This window comes from Cervus canadensis, chromosome 1 (genome assembly GCF_019320065.1).
Source record: "Cervus canadensis isolate Bull #8, Minnesota chromosome 1, ASM1932006v1, whole genome shotgun sequence".
NCBI lineage: Eukaryota > Metazoa > Chordata > Mammalia > Artiodactyla > Cervidae > Cervus > Cervus canadensis.
The window spans coordinates 36,409,513-36,428,360 of NC_057386.1; the positions used below are offsets into that span (position 1 = coordinate 36,409,513).

Consider the following 18,848-nt stretch of genomic DNA (forward strand, 5'->3'; position numbering starts at 1 on the left):
ATTGCACAGCCCAGGATTTCCAGTATGTTGGATAGAAACGATGATAGATGACATTGTTGTCTGTTTCTAGTCTTAGAGATAAAGCATTTGGTCTTTCACCATTAAATATATTACTTTAGATTTTTAAAGATGCCATTTTTAAGATGCTCTTCATCAGGTTCAAGAAATCCCCTCCTATTTCTAGAATTATTATAATGAATGAATGATAAATTTTGTCAAAGACTTTTTCTGCCTCTATTGAGATAATTCTATGGGATTTTTTCTTCTTAAATCTTACAATATGGTGAATTAAATTATTGACTTTTTTTTTTGCTTCATTTTGCTTTATTTTGCACATAATGAGGACAACCAATTGACTAAGCAGTTCCAGAACTGTTAAGTGTTCATTAATCAAGAAGTAAATGAGGTGAGAAGACAAACTTAATCTCTTCCCAAATATACTGCAAGTATCACAGAGACTTGTAACAACACATGCAATACAGGTTTTTCAACACACAGACAGCCCAAGGGAGAAGGGTGAAATCTGCAGATGGCTGTGGGTCAGAGCAGGGGCTGTGCTCCAGGAGGCTACACTCTACCTGGTGGATCACTGCCCTGCTCCCAGACACATCTGCCCTGTGAAGTCATCTGCCCTTTGTCAGGTTCAAACCTGTCATCCCACATTCCAGGCTCATCGTTCCCCCTCACTTCCAAGGTGGAAATCTGTACACAGAAATCCAGGCAGAACCAAATATACTCGCCCGGCTGTGTGTCACGTGGCACATCCCCGGCTCAGATTCTGTACAGGAAGTTCCCATTACTGTCAAAGAACTCTCGTCCCCTCTGCACGACTCTGTTGCTGAAGATCTGGTCACCTGCCTCCCCTGCCTTCAGCTCTTCCAGCTTCTTGTCACTGGGTAATCCATCACTGTCAATTCCTCTGGTGCCCCTACAAGTGCCGGTAGGGTGACCTGCAGCAACAGGCACAAAGTTCTTCTCCTCCTCCAGGCCCTGGACTCCTTTATTCCTTTCCGTCTGTCTCGTTGGTATATTTGTACTCTGAGTGTTCAATTCAATCACTTTCAAAGCTGTGCTGTGACCATCGCCTTTGGATGAGGCTTCATCCCCAGGCATCAGCAAAGAACCTGATACAGACAGGCCTGCAGAAAGTGGTTTGGAGGAATCTCCAGGGCCTGGGAGCTCTGGGAGCAAACGGCCAAGTCCAATTTTCTTAAGGACTTTTTGATCCTGCTTTAGTTTCTGTTCCAATGTGGGTACGAACTTGCTTTTTAAAACCCTTCGGATCACATCAGTGCTGACATCAAAGCCTTCAACCAATCTGGGAACTGACCAAGACTCTGCAAATTCCCTGTGTAAATACCGGATCTGCTCCATGGCTTCCCACGTCAGGGTCCTGGGCGGGGCACCTGACGCCTCCATTTGCCTCCGAATTTTCTGGAACCGAATGGCTTTTTTCTGTCGTTTCAGGGTGCTGGGGGAGAGAACCAATTGCAGAAACCATGCCTAGACGCTAGATGGGTGGTTTAAGAGCCTTGGGGTCAGTCACAGAGCGTCCAGCGCACTTCACTTTGGAAACACTACCTGGCTATGTCGGCCAGCCAGAACACCGCCCCATAAGTCTAACACCAAGAACAGCCCATAAGCTGTTGCTGAATTCTTTAGTCGGGTGATGAAATACGTCCTTGGTGAGGACCTTTGGTCGCAAAGGATCTAACACCTGCCCCTGCGCCCCTAAAAACGGGTGAGAAGGGTTGCTGCAGGACGCCCAGCGCCAACCAGGCGCGGACAAGGGCGCCCAGACCAAGGCCCTGCTTCAAGCTGAGGGCCCAGGAAGGAGCCGGTACCTCTCCACCTCCTGCAGTTCTCGCTCCTCCGGTTCCCAGTCGAAATCGGGATCCGGTTCTCGGCTGATATAGCCCGGGATGGTCACCCCCCGGGTAGCAAACCCACAGCGAGCGACAGCTGCAGGGACACGGCCGCCCCAGAAAACCTTCAGGGTAAACGCCATGTTTACAAAAAAAACCTTCACGACCCGCGGAGTGGCAGCACCCTGACTTTTTAATTTTGAATGTGCCTTACATTCTGAGGATAAACTCTACTTGGTCAGCATATATTAATTTTTTTAAGTAAAATTGTAAATTTGCTAAGTTCTACTTTATAATATTTTGCTTAAGATTTTTGTGTCTGTAATCATGAGGGATATTCATTTCCAGTATTCTTTAAAAAAAAAAATAGCTTTGTCTGGTTTTGGTTTCAATACAATGTTTGCCTCATAAATTTAGCTGTAAAATGGTCTCTCCTTTTCTGTTTCTAGAAGACTGAATAGAATTTGTATTATTTATTCCTTAAACATTTTAATTCTCCAACAAAAGCACCTGAGCCTGGATGTTCTTCATTAGAATGTTTTAAATACAAACACAATTTCTTTAATAGCACTAAAGTTCAGGCTATAGCTTTCTTCTGAGTAAGCTTTTGTAGTATGTTTCTTTCAGGGAATCGACCCATTTTATGTAACTTATTGGAATAATGTGCACAGTATTATCCTATTTTTTCTTGGTCAGTCTTGCTAGAAATCTGTTTATCAACCTTTCCAGAGACAGCTTTTTAGTTTGTTGAATACTGTTTTGCAATTCTTTATTTTACTGATTTCTTTCACTGTCTTTTTTTCTCTTCCTTGTTTCTTTCAGATTACTCTTGTTGCTCTGTCTCCAATTTATTAGTCTGGATACTTAGGTCATTTGTTTTCAACTGTAGTTCTTTCTTGATAAGAAAATAATGTCTCAGACACCACACAATTATCAGCCATTCTCATTTCTGCCACTCCATGGGAAAACTTCTATGAGCACTAGGAAGAAAGTATCTTCTTAGTTTGTATTTCAAAAGCCTTAAAAGATTTAAAGCGTGGCCAAATGAGTGCTCACTTGTTTTCATCAGCTCTTCACGCTAGCAAGGTTTTTAACTGCCATCATGGCACCCCATTGTAGCAAAGGTAACTGATTTTCCCCTGATACAAGGTTTTTGCTTCTTCCATACTAACATAATGTTAGCAGGGCATAGGGGCACCAAGTGTAATGAATACATTTCCCAGGCTCAACTGCAGCCAGTTGAGGCCAAGTGATCAAGTTCTGGCCAACAGGATATAAAGGGAAGAGGTGTGTGCATTCTTCAGGTGACCTTTCCTCTTTCTTATTGGCTAAAATAAAGACTTATTATCAGAAGTTTAACAGTCACCTTGGACCATAATATGGAGTCATTCTTTTTCTTTTTTTTTAATATTTATTTGGCTGCGTTGGGTCTCAGTTTCAGCATGTAGGACCTTTTAAATGTGGCATGTGGGATCTAGTTCTCTGACCAGGGATCCAACCTAGGCTCCCTGCATTGGGAGTGCAGAGTCTTAGCCACTGGACCACCATGGAAATCCCTGGAATCATTTCTTAAGATTGCCAGAGAACCAAGAGAGGCAGCCTGGATCTTTGATGATTATGTAGTCAACATATCCTGAGGCTGTTTATTTGTACACAAGAGGAAAATAAATGCTCAATTTTTTTAAAGCTACAATTATTTAGAGCTTCTCTCTTATAATAGCCAAACCATTATCATTTTCCCTACAAAATTCTGGTTAAGTAGGCAGGAAAATATCAATAATTTCATTCCACAGATGAGAAGACTAGACTTATACAAATAAATGGAGGTACTTATGTTAGGATCTGGGTCTCCTGGGAACCACTCAGGACTCACTTTCCTTATGAAACTGTGATGAATTTGTTCCATGGCCTTGACTTTAGACAATGCCTTTGCACTCACTCTTGGTCTTCATCTGGACTTGTGAATTTTATGCTGTAGAAATAAAAATCATAAGTTCCAACTGTCTTTGACTCAGTCTTGGTTGAGACTAGAGGGCACACATTTCAACAGAAAGAACTTTGAGGGGACACAAGGTTCCCTTATCTTCTCATGATAAACTGTTCATAAGCCTGTTCACTGAAAATAACATAGATAATTCCTATATTGCTGAGAGCTCTGTTTTAATGGTCACAAGGATTTTTTATTCTTAACCTTCATGTAATATTTGTGTAATTTCCTCTTTTTATAGGAAAAAATATACCTGTTCACTGAAAGTTGTAAACTCTTTGCCACCCAATATTGACCTCTTTGCCACCCAATATTGACTTGCTAATATTTAGATCATGAACTACTTTCATAACTTCACTGATCAATCTTCTTTTTTTAATCAGAGAATAAGTTGCTTTACAATGCTGTGTTAGTTTCTGTTGTACAGCAAAGTGAATGGTCAACTTTTGATAAATTAATGTAAGTGGTTATGCAAACTTTTAGAATTATGAACATTGCAAAAGACATTCACTCCTGTGAAAAGTCATTTTATAAGCAAATAAGTGATAAAAGCAACTCTTAACTTTAAAGAAAGATGCAAAGTCTTGATTTTCTTCAATAATATCAAACCCATGGTGGAGAGGCAGGGGAAGGGAGTTTCAATAAGGTATGTACGTGGGATTTAGAAATGAGACACTTGAGGTAGAAATTTCCGTGATGTTCCTCACTGAGGGGACAAAGGACACCTGCAGTTTCTCTGTAAGGTCACTGACCACAGGAGGAGACTTTGCCCCTGAGAAGTCTCCCCAGGGCCCCCTTCATGTCCTTGTTCCGCAGGCTGTAAATGAAGGGGTTTAGCAGAGGAGTCACCACAGTGTACATAACAGCAGCTGCCGTATCCTCTTCTATTGAATTGGGGGAAGAGGAGGAGGGACACAGATAAGCCCTGATCACAGTCCCAAAGAACAAGGCAACAACAGCAAGGTGGGATCCACAGGTAGAGAAGGCCTTGTACCTTCCTTGGGCAGAGGGGACCCTGAGGATGGCTGAAACAATGCGGATATAAGAGACCAGAATGAGCCCAAAGGGGATTAAAATGACTGCTCCCCCCAAGAAGAGGAGCACAAGCTCATTGACCTGAGTGTCAGAGCAAGACACCTTCATCAGGGGTCCCAGATCACAGAAGAAGTTGGGAATGATCTTCTTAGAGCAGAAGGAAAGTCGGAATATGAGGAATGTGTGTGTCATGGCAACAAGACTCGTAAGGGTCCAGCAGGCAGTAACCAGGATGATGCAACACCGGCGGCTCATGACCATGGCGTAGTGGAGAGGGTGGCAGATGGCCACATAGCGGTCATAGGCCATTGTAGCCAGGAGAAATATGTCCATGTCACCAAATGTCAAGAAAAAGTAGAGCTGAGTCAGGCACTCCACATAAGAAATGGACCTGTTCTGGGTCTGGATGTTCACCAGGGCCTTGGGGACGGTGGTGGAGGTGAAAAGGATGTCTGCACAGGACAGGCTGGCGAGCAAGAAGTACATGGGTGTGTGAAGACGCGTGTCAGTGCCAATGGCCAGGATGATGAGTAGGTTCCCAGCCACCGTGACCAAGTACATCCACAAGAATAGCAGGAAGAGCCTGTGCTGCTGCTCTGGCCGCTCAGAGAGACCCCAGAGGAGGAACTCAAAGACGCTGCTCTGGTTCCCTCCTGCCATAAGCCCAGAAGTCAGAGAAAGGAACTTTGGATGAGACCCATTAACTCTCTCTAAGCATATTTCACTCTACACGATCCATAAGTGTGCCAGTCTCTTAGTTCTAGAGAAGAAAAACAAGAATGATCTTAATTTACTTGTATTGATCACATACTATGTGGACTAAACATTTTTAATGAAATCTACTAGATACAATATTCTAGGAAGTGTAAGAAACACAATTTAAGGAAATTAAACTAGATTTCTTGGTTTATTTCTCTATATGCTTTTCTGTCCCAAATTTCTTTAGTTGCAGTTTCTTCTTCAGCTGTATTCATTGGAAAGCCTAGAATCCTTCATTCATTCATTCCACAGATATTAGGTGCTTACTCTGGACCTGGTAGAGTGCTAGATAAATAAGACAATGATAATCCTTAAATTCAGAAAAATTTCAATTTAATGGGATAGACATAACTGCTTATTTTTAAAATTCTATAAAATTTTTATTCAGGGTTCTCCCCCCTACCATCACCATTCAGCTGCCTTCAAATCACTCTCAGACACCAGACTTCACCTGGCCTGGTCTATCACGTCCAAAAGTCAACATTCTGAAGACACAGTCTAGTATCTATTCTAGTGTGCGCACGTTCAGTCGCCTAGTTGTGTCCGACTCTTTGTGACGCTATAGATTATATCCTGCCAGGCTGTTCTGTCCACAGAATTTTCCACGCAAGAATACTAGAGTGGGTTGCTATTTCTTCCTCCAGGGGATCTTCCCGACCCAGGGATCAAACCCACATCTCTTGCATTGGCAGGCGAGTTCTTTACCACTTGAGTCACCAGGGAAGCCCTATTATCTATTCCACCAGAAACCAATGTAATAATCAAACAGCTATTTAGTGAACAGATTTACAATAACTCCAGTTATCTATAACAACAAAGAAGAAATCATAATCCCCAATTTCTAAAGTCTCAAAACCTGATTGGATGTATTCACACACACACACACACACACCCCCCTCTAATACAAAGCAGACTGAGGCAGAAAAGGAAGGCTTTCTGGGCTCTAAATGTACTTTCGGATCTTGTCAGCTGGCTAGGGAGCTGGAGGTTTGAGTATAAGGTGGAAGAGGGACTGCAGGCTGAGTTAAAAGCTGGAAAGGGAGCTGAGGGCCAAATTAGGAAATATCTGTACTGGAAGGTAAAGGATCTGGAACTTAATTCTGGATGTTATAAAGAGCCACTAAGGCTCAGCCAGTAAAGAATCTGCCTGCAATGCAGGAGACCTGGGTTCAATCCCTGGGTCAGGAAGATTTCCTGGAGGAGGGCATGACAACCCACTCCAGCATTCTTGCCTGGAGAATCCCACGGACCGAGAAGCCTGGTGGGCTACAGGCCATGGGGTCACAAAGAGTCAGACATGACTGAGCGACTAAGCACGCACACAAAGCTACTTGAGTAGGAAGTGATGTCGGTACCTGAGTAGGTCCAGTACATGAAAACCTTGCTCCTGTCCCATCTGTGAAACCAACTGAAGGTCAGACAAGGAGTCGGTCAACCAGGTGGAGGGGAAAACATCACCTTTGTTACTGAAAAAGACTAGGTTGCAGATTTTATCTTAGCTGTGTTCACTAAGTGACCTTTTTAATATACTTCCAAAATTAAATCTATTTCCCCTTTCACAGGCTCAGTTGGACAATCATGGGACTCTTCCATATGTTCAGTTCAGTTCAGTTTAATCACTCAGTCGTGTCCAACTCTTTGCGACCCCACGGACTGCAGCACGCCAGGCCTCCCTGTCCATCACCAACTCCCGGAGTTTACTCAAACTCATGTCCATTGAGTTGGTGATGCCATCCAACCATCTCATCCTCTGTCATCCCCCTTTCCTCCTGCCACCTTTAATCTTTCCCAGCATCAGGGTCTTTTCAAACGAATCAGTTCTTCGAATCAGGTGGCCAAAGTATTGGAGTTTCAGCTTTAGCATCAGTCTTCCCAATGAATATTCAGGACTGATTGCCTTTAGGATAGTTCCTTCCATATGTAAATATACATAAGCTCTTAAAGCATTTGTATGCCATCAGGAATGTGAGAAGACAATCCACAGAATGGGAGAAAATTCTTGCCAATCATATATCTGATCAGAGATTTTTGTGTGTGGGCTTGATAAACATTTATTGGATTAATGAATAAACAGTAGGTGCTTAACATATAATCTAGGAATTAAAGAATAAGTGAATAAATAAAAATATTTTATAATATTTCATTTTCCAAAGATACACTATGCCAATTTTCAATTTATTTTGCCCTACTGGATGGATATCTTTTTAAAAATATGAAACACTTCACAAATTTGTATGTCATCCCTGCACAGGGGTCATGATAATCTTCTCCATATGATTCCAATTTTAGTATATGTGCTGTCAAAGCGAGCACTGATCAGAGACTTTATTTTCTTTTATTTTTTGATCAGAGATTTTTATCTAGAATACAAAAAAACAATTACAGTTCAATAATAAAAAGAAAATTAACCCAAATTTAAAATGAGTAAAGGATCCTAATAGACATTTCTCCAAAGAAGGTATACAAATGAGCAATAAGCATATAAAATATGTTCAATACTACTGGGCTTCAAGTTAATACACATCAAAATCACAAGATAGCACGTCACATCCTCTAGAATGACTAGAATCAATAAATCAGATAACAAGTGTTGTCAAAGATATGGAGAAATTGGGATCCTTAAAAACTGTTCATGGGAATGTAAAATAGTTCTGTCTCTTTGGAAAACAGTGTGGAAGTTTCTCAAAAGGCTAAAAGAAGAATTTTCATATGACCCAGCAATATCACTCTCACGTATATACCCAAGAGGAATGAAAACATATGTCCACACAAAAACGTGTACACAAATGTTCATCACAGCATCGTTCATAATAGACCAAAACTGAAAAAGATCATGAACTGGTGAATGGATTAGTAAAATGTGGCATATCATACAACCAATCAGTGTTTGTCAATAAAAAGAAGTGAAGAACGCATACATGCTAACAACATGGATGGATCTTGAAAACATTATACTAAGCGCAAGGAGCCAGACACAAAGAACAATGTATTGTGTGATTCAGTTTATACGAAATATCTTAACAGGCAAATCTGTAGAGACAGAAAGCAGATTAGTGGCTGCCTAAGGCTGGGAGGGATGGGCGAGTTGGGGCAGGGTAGCTAAGGAATGTACGGCTTCATTTCAGGGGTGATGAAAACGTTGTAAAATTGGTTGTTGTGATTACTGCACGGTTCAGTGGATACTGAACATAAAAAGTCATTGAACTGTATATTTTGAATGAGTGAATTATATTATATATATTATATATTATTTATTGAATTGCATATCAATAAAGCTCTTAAACTTTTAAACTTCTTCAAAAAAACTTAATAAAAGAGATAAGCCACTTTCTAACTTACTCAAGAAAAAATGAGAGGGTAGGGAGAAAAACCACAAATAGACAAAACAAGAAATGACAAGGGGGATATAAACTGAAAAAGCAAATTATTTAAAGTCACTATACTATTTAGCAAGAGGCCATGCAAACAAATGTGTAATTCCAAATGAAATGATTCCTCCACTGTAAACTCACATTTTCCTTTGGAGAATGAAATGTACCAAAAATTACCCTGGTAGAGATGGAAAGTCTAAGCCAACAACATTCCAGAAAGAAAAAAAAAATTCTGTAGTAATCATTTTTCTCGTGGTAATACCACAAGAGGAACTGCCCTCAAATATCAGTGGCTTACAAAAATGAAGATTTATTTCCTCACTTATGATGGATGTCGGGGTTTGCCACATGGCTCAGTGGTAAAGAATCCACCTGCCAATGCAGGAGACACAGGAGACGCAGGTTCAATCCCTGGGTTGGGAAGATCTCCTGGAGTAGGAAATGGCAACCCACTCCAGTCATCTTGCCTGGGAAATTCCACTGACAGAGGAGCCTTGCGGGCTACAGTCCATGGGGTCTCAAAAGAGTCAGACACAATTGAGCACGCACGTACATTACATGTCAGCTGCAAGTTGCGTGTGGCTCTGACTAGCATTGCTTCGTGTATCTTCTTTATTTTGAGATCCAGGCTGAAGAAGCAGCCCATCTTTGTGACATGCCATTCATAAGGGAAAAAAGGAAAGAGCAAGGGAGCTTATGGAAATGCACAGTGATTTTTTTTTTTTTTTAATATTTAGTTACTTGGCAGCACTGGGTCTTTGTTGTGGCATGTAGGATCTTCAGTTGTGGCATGTGGAATCTAGTTCCCTGACCAGGGATCAGACCCAGGCCCCCTGGATTGTGAGCATGGATTCTTAGCCACTAAACCACCAGAGAAGTCCCATCACAGCAATTCTTAAAGTTTTTGCTTGGAACTGGCACACATTACAGTGATCCAACTTCATCGGTAAAAACACAGCAGAAGGATGCAGAACCACAGCCTCCCACAGGGAGGCAGTGCAAGTAACACAAAGAACAGGGGAGTTTTCTTCCACCTTCCACGAAAAAGGAAGAAAGTAGAAATAAATTGACATCAAAAGTACAATGTAGCATGTCTGTCAGCAACGTGTCCCCAAGAGCAACACACAGAAGCAGGAAGAGGGGAGGAGGGTAAGTGATGCCTAGAGAGGCCAGAAAGAGGAGGGCCCGACACACCAGGAAGGAGTGATCTCTCATCTGGACAGGGCAGGTCGCAGCACACCAGGCTGCATGTCTAACTCCACAGGCTCAGAGCAAGACCTCCCAAGAAAAGAGCATCTCCCATAAAGTCAAAGAGCAATACAGCTGATTCATGTTGTTGTACAGCACAAACTAACACAACATTGTAAAGCAATTACACTGCAATAAAATGTCAAACAGCAGAGCAGGTTCCTACCGGAGCCTCCCTGCAGAGGAAGGGAAGGATACTGGGGAAGGGGGGCGGAGGGGGGACAGTGTTAAAGGAACAGAACCTCCATCCAGTGCATCCTACCAGAAGCCCAATCCTTTGGCCACCTGATGCGAAGAACTGACTCATTGGAAAAGACCCTGATGCTGGGAAAGATTGAAGGCGGGAGGAGAAGAGACGACAGAGGATGAGATGGCTGGATGGCATCACCGACTTGATGGACGTGAGTTTGAGCAAGCTCCGGGAGTTGGTGATGGACAGGGAAGCCTGGTGTGCTGCATACCATGGGGTCGCAAAGAGTTGGATATGACTAAGCAACCGAACTGACCAGAAGCCCTGACCCGAGAACATCCTAAATTCCCAGGGCCACTGGAAGCAGACACTGCTGTCATCCTTGGCTAAGGGGAAACTGAGGTTCAAAGATGCTGAGTGAGGTGCCCCAAGGTCATACTCTGATCAGGAGCAGAATCTGGATCTGCTCTTTACTCTTGTGACTCCTACTGCCACTGGTATACTGTACTTTAGAAGGGAGAAAGGCCAGGAAGAGCTGACAGTTGGGTCTGAATAGCATCCTACTGGCCAACCAGCTGTTCACCCTGATGCTCATCCTCTGATGGCCAACAGACGCCATCCTGGGTGCCCCGAGTTCCCTCCATTGGTGCCTGCTTGATCCTGACTATCTCCCTGTGACCTGTCCAATCAACACTACCATCTGACACTGTCTGCTCTGTTAGCACCAAATATGATATTTATCAGCTTCCTAAACACACAAGATCCCCTCAACATCACCCTTCCCCCAGTCCTCACCACTGGATGTTCTCAGTTATCCTTTCTTCTGCCTGGAACACTCTCCAGCACCACTTCTCCCCAGCCTGTTCCTGCATCAAGTCCTGCTCATCCCTGAGATTCCAGCACAAACATCCCTAGGAGGACATCTCCAGCTTCCTGCATCTTGCTGGGTGTTCCGATGTCAACCTTCACATCCCTCTTTCAACACCACTATAATTTACAATACCTATTTCATTAAGTCCAGGCTTCAACACCAGAATGAAACCTTTGGGAATTGAGGGTCCCTGTGTATTCTGTTCACCATGTGCTTCCTCAGTGTCTAAGATAACGCCTGGCACCAAAGAAATGTTCAAGAAATCAACCATGTGTGAGCATATGAAGGCATGGACACTGGAGGAGGCAGAATTCAATGCCTCCATTTTTTCTTCAGAAAACTGAGTTCCACAAACACAAGAGAAGCAGAGGCAGCTTCCCTGAATTCCTGTGTGGATAGAAGGAGGGGTACAATACCCATGGAACCTACATTCAAGGAGTCCAGAAGCTTGCACTGACAGCAGACCAGCTTCCGCCTTGCCTTGACAGAGGGTGCACATTCCCAATTCCCATCCAAGCTTGGGCCATCCAATACCAAGAATCAGTCTCATGGGAAGGAATTTCTCAGTCAAAACACAGACTCCCTTTTTCAGAGTGCCCAGCTTTCTGAGTTTCCCTGCAGGGGCTGTTGATAAAATATGAAATCCTCAGCCATCCTAGAAGATTTGCCTTGGACTTTTCTGTGTGTAAAAGAAACTGTCCTTCACACTGTCCAGGAGGCAGGGGGCTGGTTCTAAATTCCCCTGCTAGGCTTCCCTGGCTTTCCTGTTGTGGCTCAGTGGTTAAGAATCTGCCTGCCAATGCAGGAGACACGGGTTCTATCCCTGATCCGGGAAGACCCCACGCATGGCAGAGCTGCTAAGCCTGTGCACCACAACTACTGAGCTTGTGCTCTAGAACTCAGGAGCTGCATCTACAAGGCACATGCAGGGACTACTGAAGGCTGCTCGCCCCAGAGCCTGCGCTCTGCAACCAGAGAAGCCACTGCAGTGAGAAGCCCAAGCACCGCAACTAGTGGGTAGCCCCTGCTCGCCGCAACTAGAGAAAACAAAGACCAGGACAGCCATAAATAAATCAATAAATAATAAATCCCCCTGCTGTCTCTGTGGAGCCCTTCTGGGCATACCAGCCTGCAGAGAAACTACTTTGCCTGGTTTTCCCCATCACCTATTTACTGTGCCCCTCATTTTAGGCAGCTCCCATAAACTGCCTGGGGCATCTCTTGTCTTCTGGTGGAAAAGACTTTTAGGTTTACAGCATCCTTCCTCCCAAACTAAGCAAGTGTCACGATTTTGTTATGCTTTTATTAACAAATGCTTAGGTCTTTTCCTCCCTTCTTGACCTGACATCTCAGAGATGGAGCGAATGCTTTATCTACCTTCACAGTCCTCACTGCACCAGGACAGCTTGGGCAGTGTTTGCTATTGTGCATGGGGGCTGTACTGGGGCTTGTGTTCCACCCCAGCTGTGGAGGGAGCTTACCTTCCTGCCCATGTTCATCAAGGATGACCTACTTCTTCAGTGTAGGTCGGCCTCTTCTTCCATGGTCTACATCATTGGAAATTCACATGAAAAATCTGCTTGAGTACTCAGAGGCTGTTCCTGTGTGGAGCAATGAAGGTAATAACAGGCTTGTGTCCAGGTTGCCTGCTTCCGGGACAGGCCTGCAGATGGGGGTGTTCTGTTCACTAACACCAGGACCTCCAGAGTAACCCTAGGGTCTCCAGCTCTGGGCTATAAGGGCACTTGTGCTATTTATGTATTTCCCAGGTAGCCTCAGTGTGAGCCCTCTCAGGGGTCCTGTGGGAGTTTGAAGCTTAGTAATTGCCCCATGCCCTTTACATCACCTCAGGAGCATTGCTGAAAAGGAGGAAGGAAGTGGTCCAACAGCACTGGGATTTCCTTTCAGAAAAGTTACTAACTGCCTGTCACCTGGGCTGATTAAAACCTTCCCTAGGAACTTGCCTGGTAGTCCAGTGGATACGAATCCACCTGCCAATGCAGGGAACACAGGTTCAATCCCTAGTCTGGAAAGATTCCACATGCTGCAGGGCAACTAAGCCCCCGTGCCACAACTACTGAAGCCTGCAAGCTCTAGAGCCCCACGCGACCACAAGAGAAGCCACCACAATGAGAAGCCGTCACATTGCAACTGGAGAGTAGCTCCCGCTCACCACAGCGAGAGAAAGCCTGCATGCAGAAACAAAGCCCTAGCACAGCCAAAAATAAATTTAAAACTTCCCTCACCTGGTGAAGGAAACCGACATCCAAGTCCAAGAAACACAGAATGCCCCAAACAGGATGACCAAAGAGACCCACGGGATGGCACATTATAACTGAAATGCCAGAAGTTAAAGATATAGAGAGAGTCTTAAAAGCAGTAAGAAACAACTAGTTATGTACAAGGGAACCCCATAAGACTATCAGCTGATTTTCCATCAGAAACTTTATAGGCCAGAAGGGACTAGCATGATACGGTATGTCCCCTACATACAAACCTTTAAGTTTCGAACTTTCGAAGATGTGAATATGTGTTTTCATGTTCAGTCACATAAGTTAGTAGGTAGAATTGAATCCAGCAAGGAACCAGAAGCTGTGTCATCAGCATCGGGCGTGAGTGAAGATGCAGCTTGCCTTCCATCTGCTATTGCTGACGATCCTTTAGCTCTTCCATCTCCCAGCCCTTTTCCCTCCTCCAGTCATTAACTCATCCTGCCTGTTCACTTGGTGCCAGTCCCTGTATGCCAGCTTTATACTGTACTACTGTACTTTTCAAGGTACGGTACTATAGGATTAAAAATGTTTTATTTTTTGTGTTTGTTTTTTATGTATTATTTGTGTGAAAGGTATTAGAAACCTTTTAGAGTACAGTACTGTATGGGCTTTCCAAGTGGCACTAGTGGTAGAGAACTCATTTGCCAATGAAGGTGTTGTAAGAGATGTAGGCTCGATTCCCGGGTTGAGAAGATCCCCTGGAGGACAGCATGGCAACCCACTCCAGCATTCTTGCCTGGAGAATCCCATGGACAGAGGAGCCTGGCAGGCTACAGTCCATGGGATCTCAAAGAGTCGGATACGACTGAATCTTAGCATGCACGCAGCATGCTCCAACTATATATCGGATTGTGAGTTGGGTACCTAGGCTAACTTTGCTGGACTTAAGAACAAATTGGACATACAAAAGCACTCTTGGAATGGAACTCATTCGTATGTAGGGGACTTACTATAGTACTGAAAGGAAAAAACTTACAACGTAGAATACTCTACCTGGCAAGGTTATAATTCAAAGTTGATAAAGACTTCTCAGATAAGCAAAATCTAAAGGAGCTCATTTGTGTACCATTAAACCAGCCTTACATGAAATGTTAAAGGAGCTGCTTTAAATAGCAAAGAAAAGGCTGTAACTAGAAACAAGAAAATTATGAAAGAAAGACTCTTACCAGTAAAGGCAAACACACAATAAAGCTAGTGGGTCAATCATCTATAAAGTTAGTATGAAGGTTAAAAGACAAAAGTAGTAAAAATCATCTGAATCTAAAATCATTAAAGTGATACATAAAATTTTGAAATGTAAAATATGACTCCAAAAGCATAAAACATGGTGAGGGAACTAAGTGCTTTGAGAGCTTTTAGAATGAGCCTGAACTTAAGCAACCAGACCGAAGGATACAGTGATAATCGTGATGTACATGGCTGTGACCCCAATGTTAAATCCTTTCATCTACAGTCTGAGAAACCAAGCTATGAAAGCTGCCCCAGGGAAACTCTTCAACAAGAGCATTTCCTCATAACCAATGTGAGGACGTATTGGAGGCTGCAGTCATTTTAAAATCCATTCGCCAATGTCCTCCCCCTTCCCAGAAGCCATATTGATCTCTCAGGGCAAGGTCATTCAGGTCTGCTAGGTTCCATTAGATTCTATCATGTCCAAAAGTAGGCATGGTGTCAGCAACACATGGCTTCACCTTTTCACACACCTGGTATATCTGTGCTAAGAGACAGTATCTTTTGCTCTGCATCTCTGTAACTGAGCAGAACCCTGTGGGGTCCCCCCAGGGGCAGACCCCACATGTCCCCTAACTGTCTCTTGTTTGTAGAAGAAGCTTGACATTGTGTATCCATCTCTTCTGTTGCTTTAAGCTCTGAGTCATAAGCTTCCCAGGTGACTCAGTGATTAAAAAAAATCTGCCTGCCAATGCAAGAGATGCAAGAGACAAGGGTTCGATCCCTGGGTTGGGAAGATCCCGTAAGGAAGGAAATGGCAACCCAGTCCAGTATCCTTGCCTGGGAAATCCCATGGACAGAGGAGCCTGGTGGGCTACAGTCCATGGAATCACAGAAGAGTCAGACAAGGCTCAGCAACTAAACAACAACAAGAACAAGGATTTACTGGTGCCATCTTATTGATTGGCTTTTGGTTGTTTTGTCGTTGTCCTGTTCCTTTCTTTCACTCTTGCTGCTTTCCTTTGTCAATTGATGCTTTTCAATAGTAATATGCTTTTATTCCTGCTTCTCTATCTTTTGTGAATCTACTGTAGATTTTTACCATGCGATTACCAAGAGGCCTACATAAAACATCATATAGATGTAAATGTCTATTTTACACTGATAACAACTTAACTTAAATCACAAACAAAAGTCTTGCTCTTTTACTCTCTGTCTTTATATATTTGATATTATAATTTCCTTCTTTTTAAATGGTGTATTTGCCTATAGCTATTTTAATACTTTTGTCTTTTAACTAGCATTAAATGGTTACCACACCACTCCATTATAGAATCTGAATCTGACTCTGTGTTTATCTTTACTAGTGTGCTGGATATTTTCATATGTTTTCATGTTACTAATTAGTGACCTTTCTTTTTTTTTTTTTTCCCTTTTTTTAAATTTTATTTTTAATTTTTTTTAACACCAAAAACATTTTATATTGGGGTATAGCCAATTAACAACACTTTTTTTTTTCTTGTTTATTTATTTATTTTTATTAGTTGGAGGCTAATTACTTCACATAATTAGTGACCTTTCATTTCAGGTTGAAGAACTCCCTTCAGCATTTCTTGTAAAACAAGTCTGATGACGATGGAATTTCTCAGCTTCTATTGGTTAGAAAAAGTCTTTCTCTCACATTTGTTCCTGAAGAACAACTTTTCTGAGTAAATTATTCTTGGTTGGCAGTTTTTTTCATTCAGGCCTTGAATATATTATCTTACTTTCTGCAGATCTGCAAGATCTCTGCTGAGAAATCTTCTGATAGCCTTATAGGAGCTCTCTTTTAGAAGTTTTTTTTCCCTCTTGTTTTCTTAAAAAATTATTTTTCTGATGTTAATTTCACCTAAAATGTCAATTAAAATCTCTGTTTTTGGCCTTTTTCATTTCTGTCTGCTGTCTCCAGAGCAGTCTCATTGTCTTCTAAATTTTTGTCTGACTTATGCTCTATCTTCTTAAAATATCTTAGGAACATGAAAAATAATTTATATAAAAAATTATTCTCTTCACTTTCTTAAACTGTTTGCAAGGATAGTTTTTTCTTCCAAGCACTTAGGGTGTTACTTCCTTTCTCTTACTCTACAAGTATATTTCCTATATCATTTCTACTTTTAAAAGACAGCTTTAAAGGAGAAGTGATTTAATCAAGCCTGAAATTTGCCAACAAACAGTTCAGTTTAGCCTCTTTCTCTATTCAGAGATTCATTTCTCTTTGGGAGGAAAGGAATGGTCAGATATTCCTTGATACGTTAATGAAGCTGTAATCACTGCCCACAGATAATATTTGCAAATATTTGAGTGTTAAAGCATTATTTTCTTCATAGTTCTCTTATATATTATTCCGCAATTCCTTGACCCTAATGGGTACCCCAGTAAATAAAGTTTGAAATCACAAGAGATTCTGAGAATGATACCAAGAGCAAAATGTTATTCCTAAGAAGAAAGTATACCGTGGGACGTCATGGTATGGACTTTAAAACATGATCTGAACCCAGGGCAAGTAACAACAGAGCAACAGGAAATATAACCTGAACCTTGTCTACAAGAAAATGTAATTAAAGTTTCCAATGACTACCATGTGTAGCCTCTAATGAAAGATTTTGGAGAGTTATACAATTACATGAAGAAAGCAGAAAAATAAATAGTAAAATAACAGTTAATCTTTACTAACTGCTAACTATGTGCTTTCCAGCTGGCTCAGCAAGTGATGTGGGTTTGAACCCTGGGTTGGGAAGATCCCCTGGAGAAGGAAATGGCAACCTACTCCAGTATTCTTGTCTGAGAAATCCTATGGACAGAGGAACCTGGCAGGCTTACAGTCCATGGGGGTAGCAAAAGTGTCGGACAAGACTTAGTGACTATACTACAACTCTGTGCTAGGCTTTGTTTTATTAAAGACTTTTCAGATATTAACCCATTTGATCCTTATAACAACTTTATGAGGATGTAGTTGTTGTTGCTGCTTCATTGTTATTCTAGTTACAGAAATGTCAGTACATTAAATATCCGAAGTCAGTCACAGCCAGTAAGAGGCATGCATGCATGCTCAGTCACTTCAGTCCTGTCTGACTCTTTGTGAACCTATCGAGGGCAGCCTGCCAGGCTCCTCTGTCCATGAGATTTTTCAGGTAAGAATACCAGAGTGGGTTGCCATTTCCTTCTCCAGGGGATCTTCCCGACCCAGGAATTGAACCTGCATCTTTTATGTCTCCTGCATTGGCAGGTGGGTTCTTCACCACTAGTTCCACCTGGGGAGCTCCAGTAAGAGGCAGAGCCAGGATTGAAACCAGCCAGAGCTCACTGTCTTCACCATGCTCCCCTACAGAAACTCAGTGACCTCTCTGCCACAGACACTTGGTCACAGGATAACTATAACCACTAATCAAGGGCTGTTATAAAGGTAACACATACATGAAATGGACTAGATAACATCAGGCCCTTTCCAGATTTAAGAATCTAAAGAAGTAGGAGACCCACCATCAGCATGCTAAAGTATAATTTCCACCATGACTACCCCGCCCCAATCAAATGGTAGAGGAAAGATAAAATAGAATCATTTTTCTCTGCCCCACTTCACACCAGAAAGGCTTCAGTGTAGACTGGAAGTAAAACCAAGAGCTCAGTTGTATCACAGTCCTTGTTGCTCCCAAGGGGTAGCTCCAATTTGTGCTGAATAGGATAGAATATGTCAGCCCAGTGCTTGGATGCTAGAGACACTCACTGGGAAGCCATCTCGCTCATCCTTCCTTCAAGGAGAACTCTAGGATAATTACTCTTAAGGGCCGCTCTGTCCCCTCAGGGCATAGCTATAGGAGTACATCAACAGATCTCACCAATGGTCTGACTTCATTCGGCCTGAAGAGGATCCTCAGGAGTCCTGTTTCAGGACTTTATAACGTGGTGAATGAGTCACGATTTTCTCTATGCTATAACACACTCTGCTTCCATGAAGCCAGAGTTCTCATCTGGAGGCTCCATTCAGGACAGATTCATCTATCTTTTCCACTCTAAGGCTGGGAAACCTGAGTCTCTTCTTT

General features: G+C 42.5%; 2 protein-coding genes and 1 non-coding gene across 3 annotated transcripts; all 3 read right to left on the bottom strand.

Moving 5' to 3' along the window:
- Window positions 1-301: 301 nt before the first annotated feature.
- On the bottom strand, window positions 302-2,045 carry LOC122447346 (neugrin-like). The gene is made up of 2 exons (XM_043477916.1): window positions 1,845-2,045; window positions 302-1,471 (listed from the first exon to the last, which is right to left on the bottom strand). Exons 1-2 carry the CDS (start codon window positions 2,006-2,008, stop codon window positions 772-774), a joined length of 864 nt encoding a protein of 287 aa, XP_043333851.1. The 5' UTR covers window positions 2,009-2,045; the 3' UTR covers window positions 302-771.
- Window positions 2,046-4,596: 2,551 nt separating this feature from the next.
- On the bottom strand, window positions 4,597-5,553 carry LOC122447820 (olfactory receptor 1P1-like). The gene has a single exon (XM_043478491.1). It carries the CDS (start codon window positions 5,545-5,547, stop codon window positions 4,597-4,599), a length of 951 nt encoding a protein of 316 aa, XP_043334426.1. The 5' UTR covers window positions 5,548-5,553.
- Window positions 5,554-7,852: 2,299 nt separating this feature from the next.
- Window positions 7,853-7,959, bottom strand: LOC122425177. The gene has a single exon (XR_006264734.1). It is a non-coding gene; the product is annotated as a U6 spliceosomal RNA (small nuclear RNA).
- Between the last annotated feature and the right edge of the window lie 10,889 nt (window positions 7,960-18,848).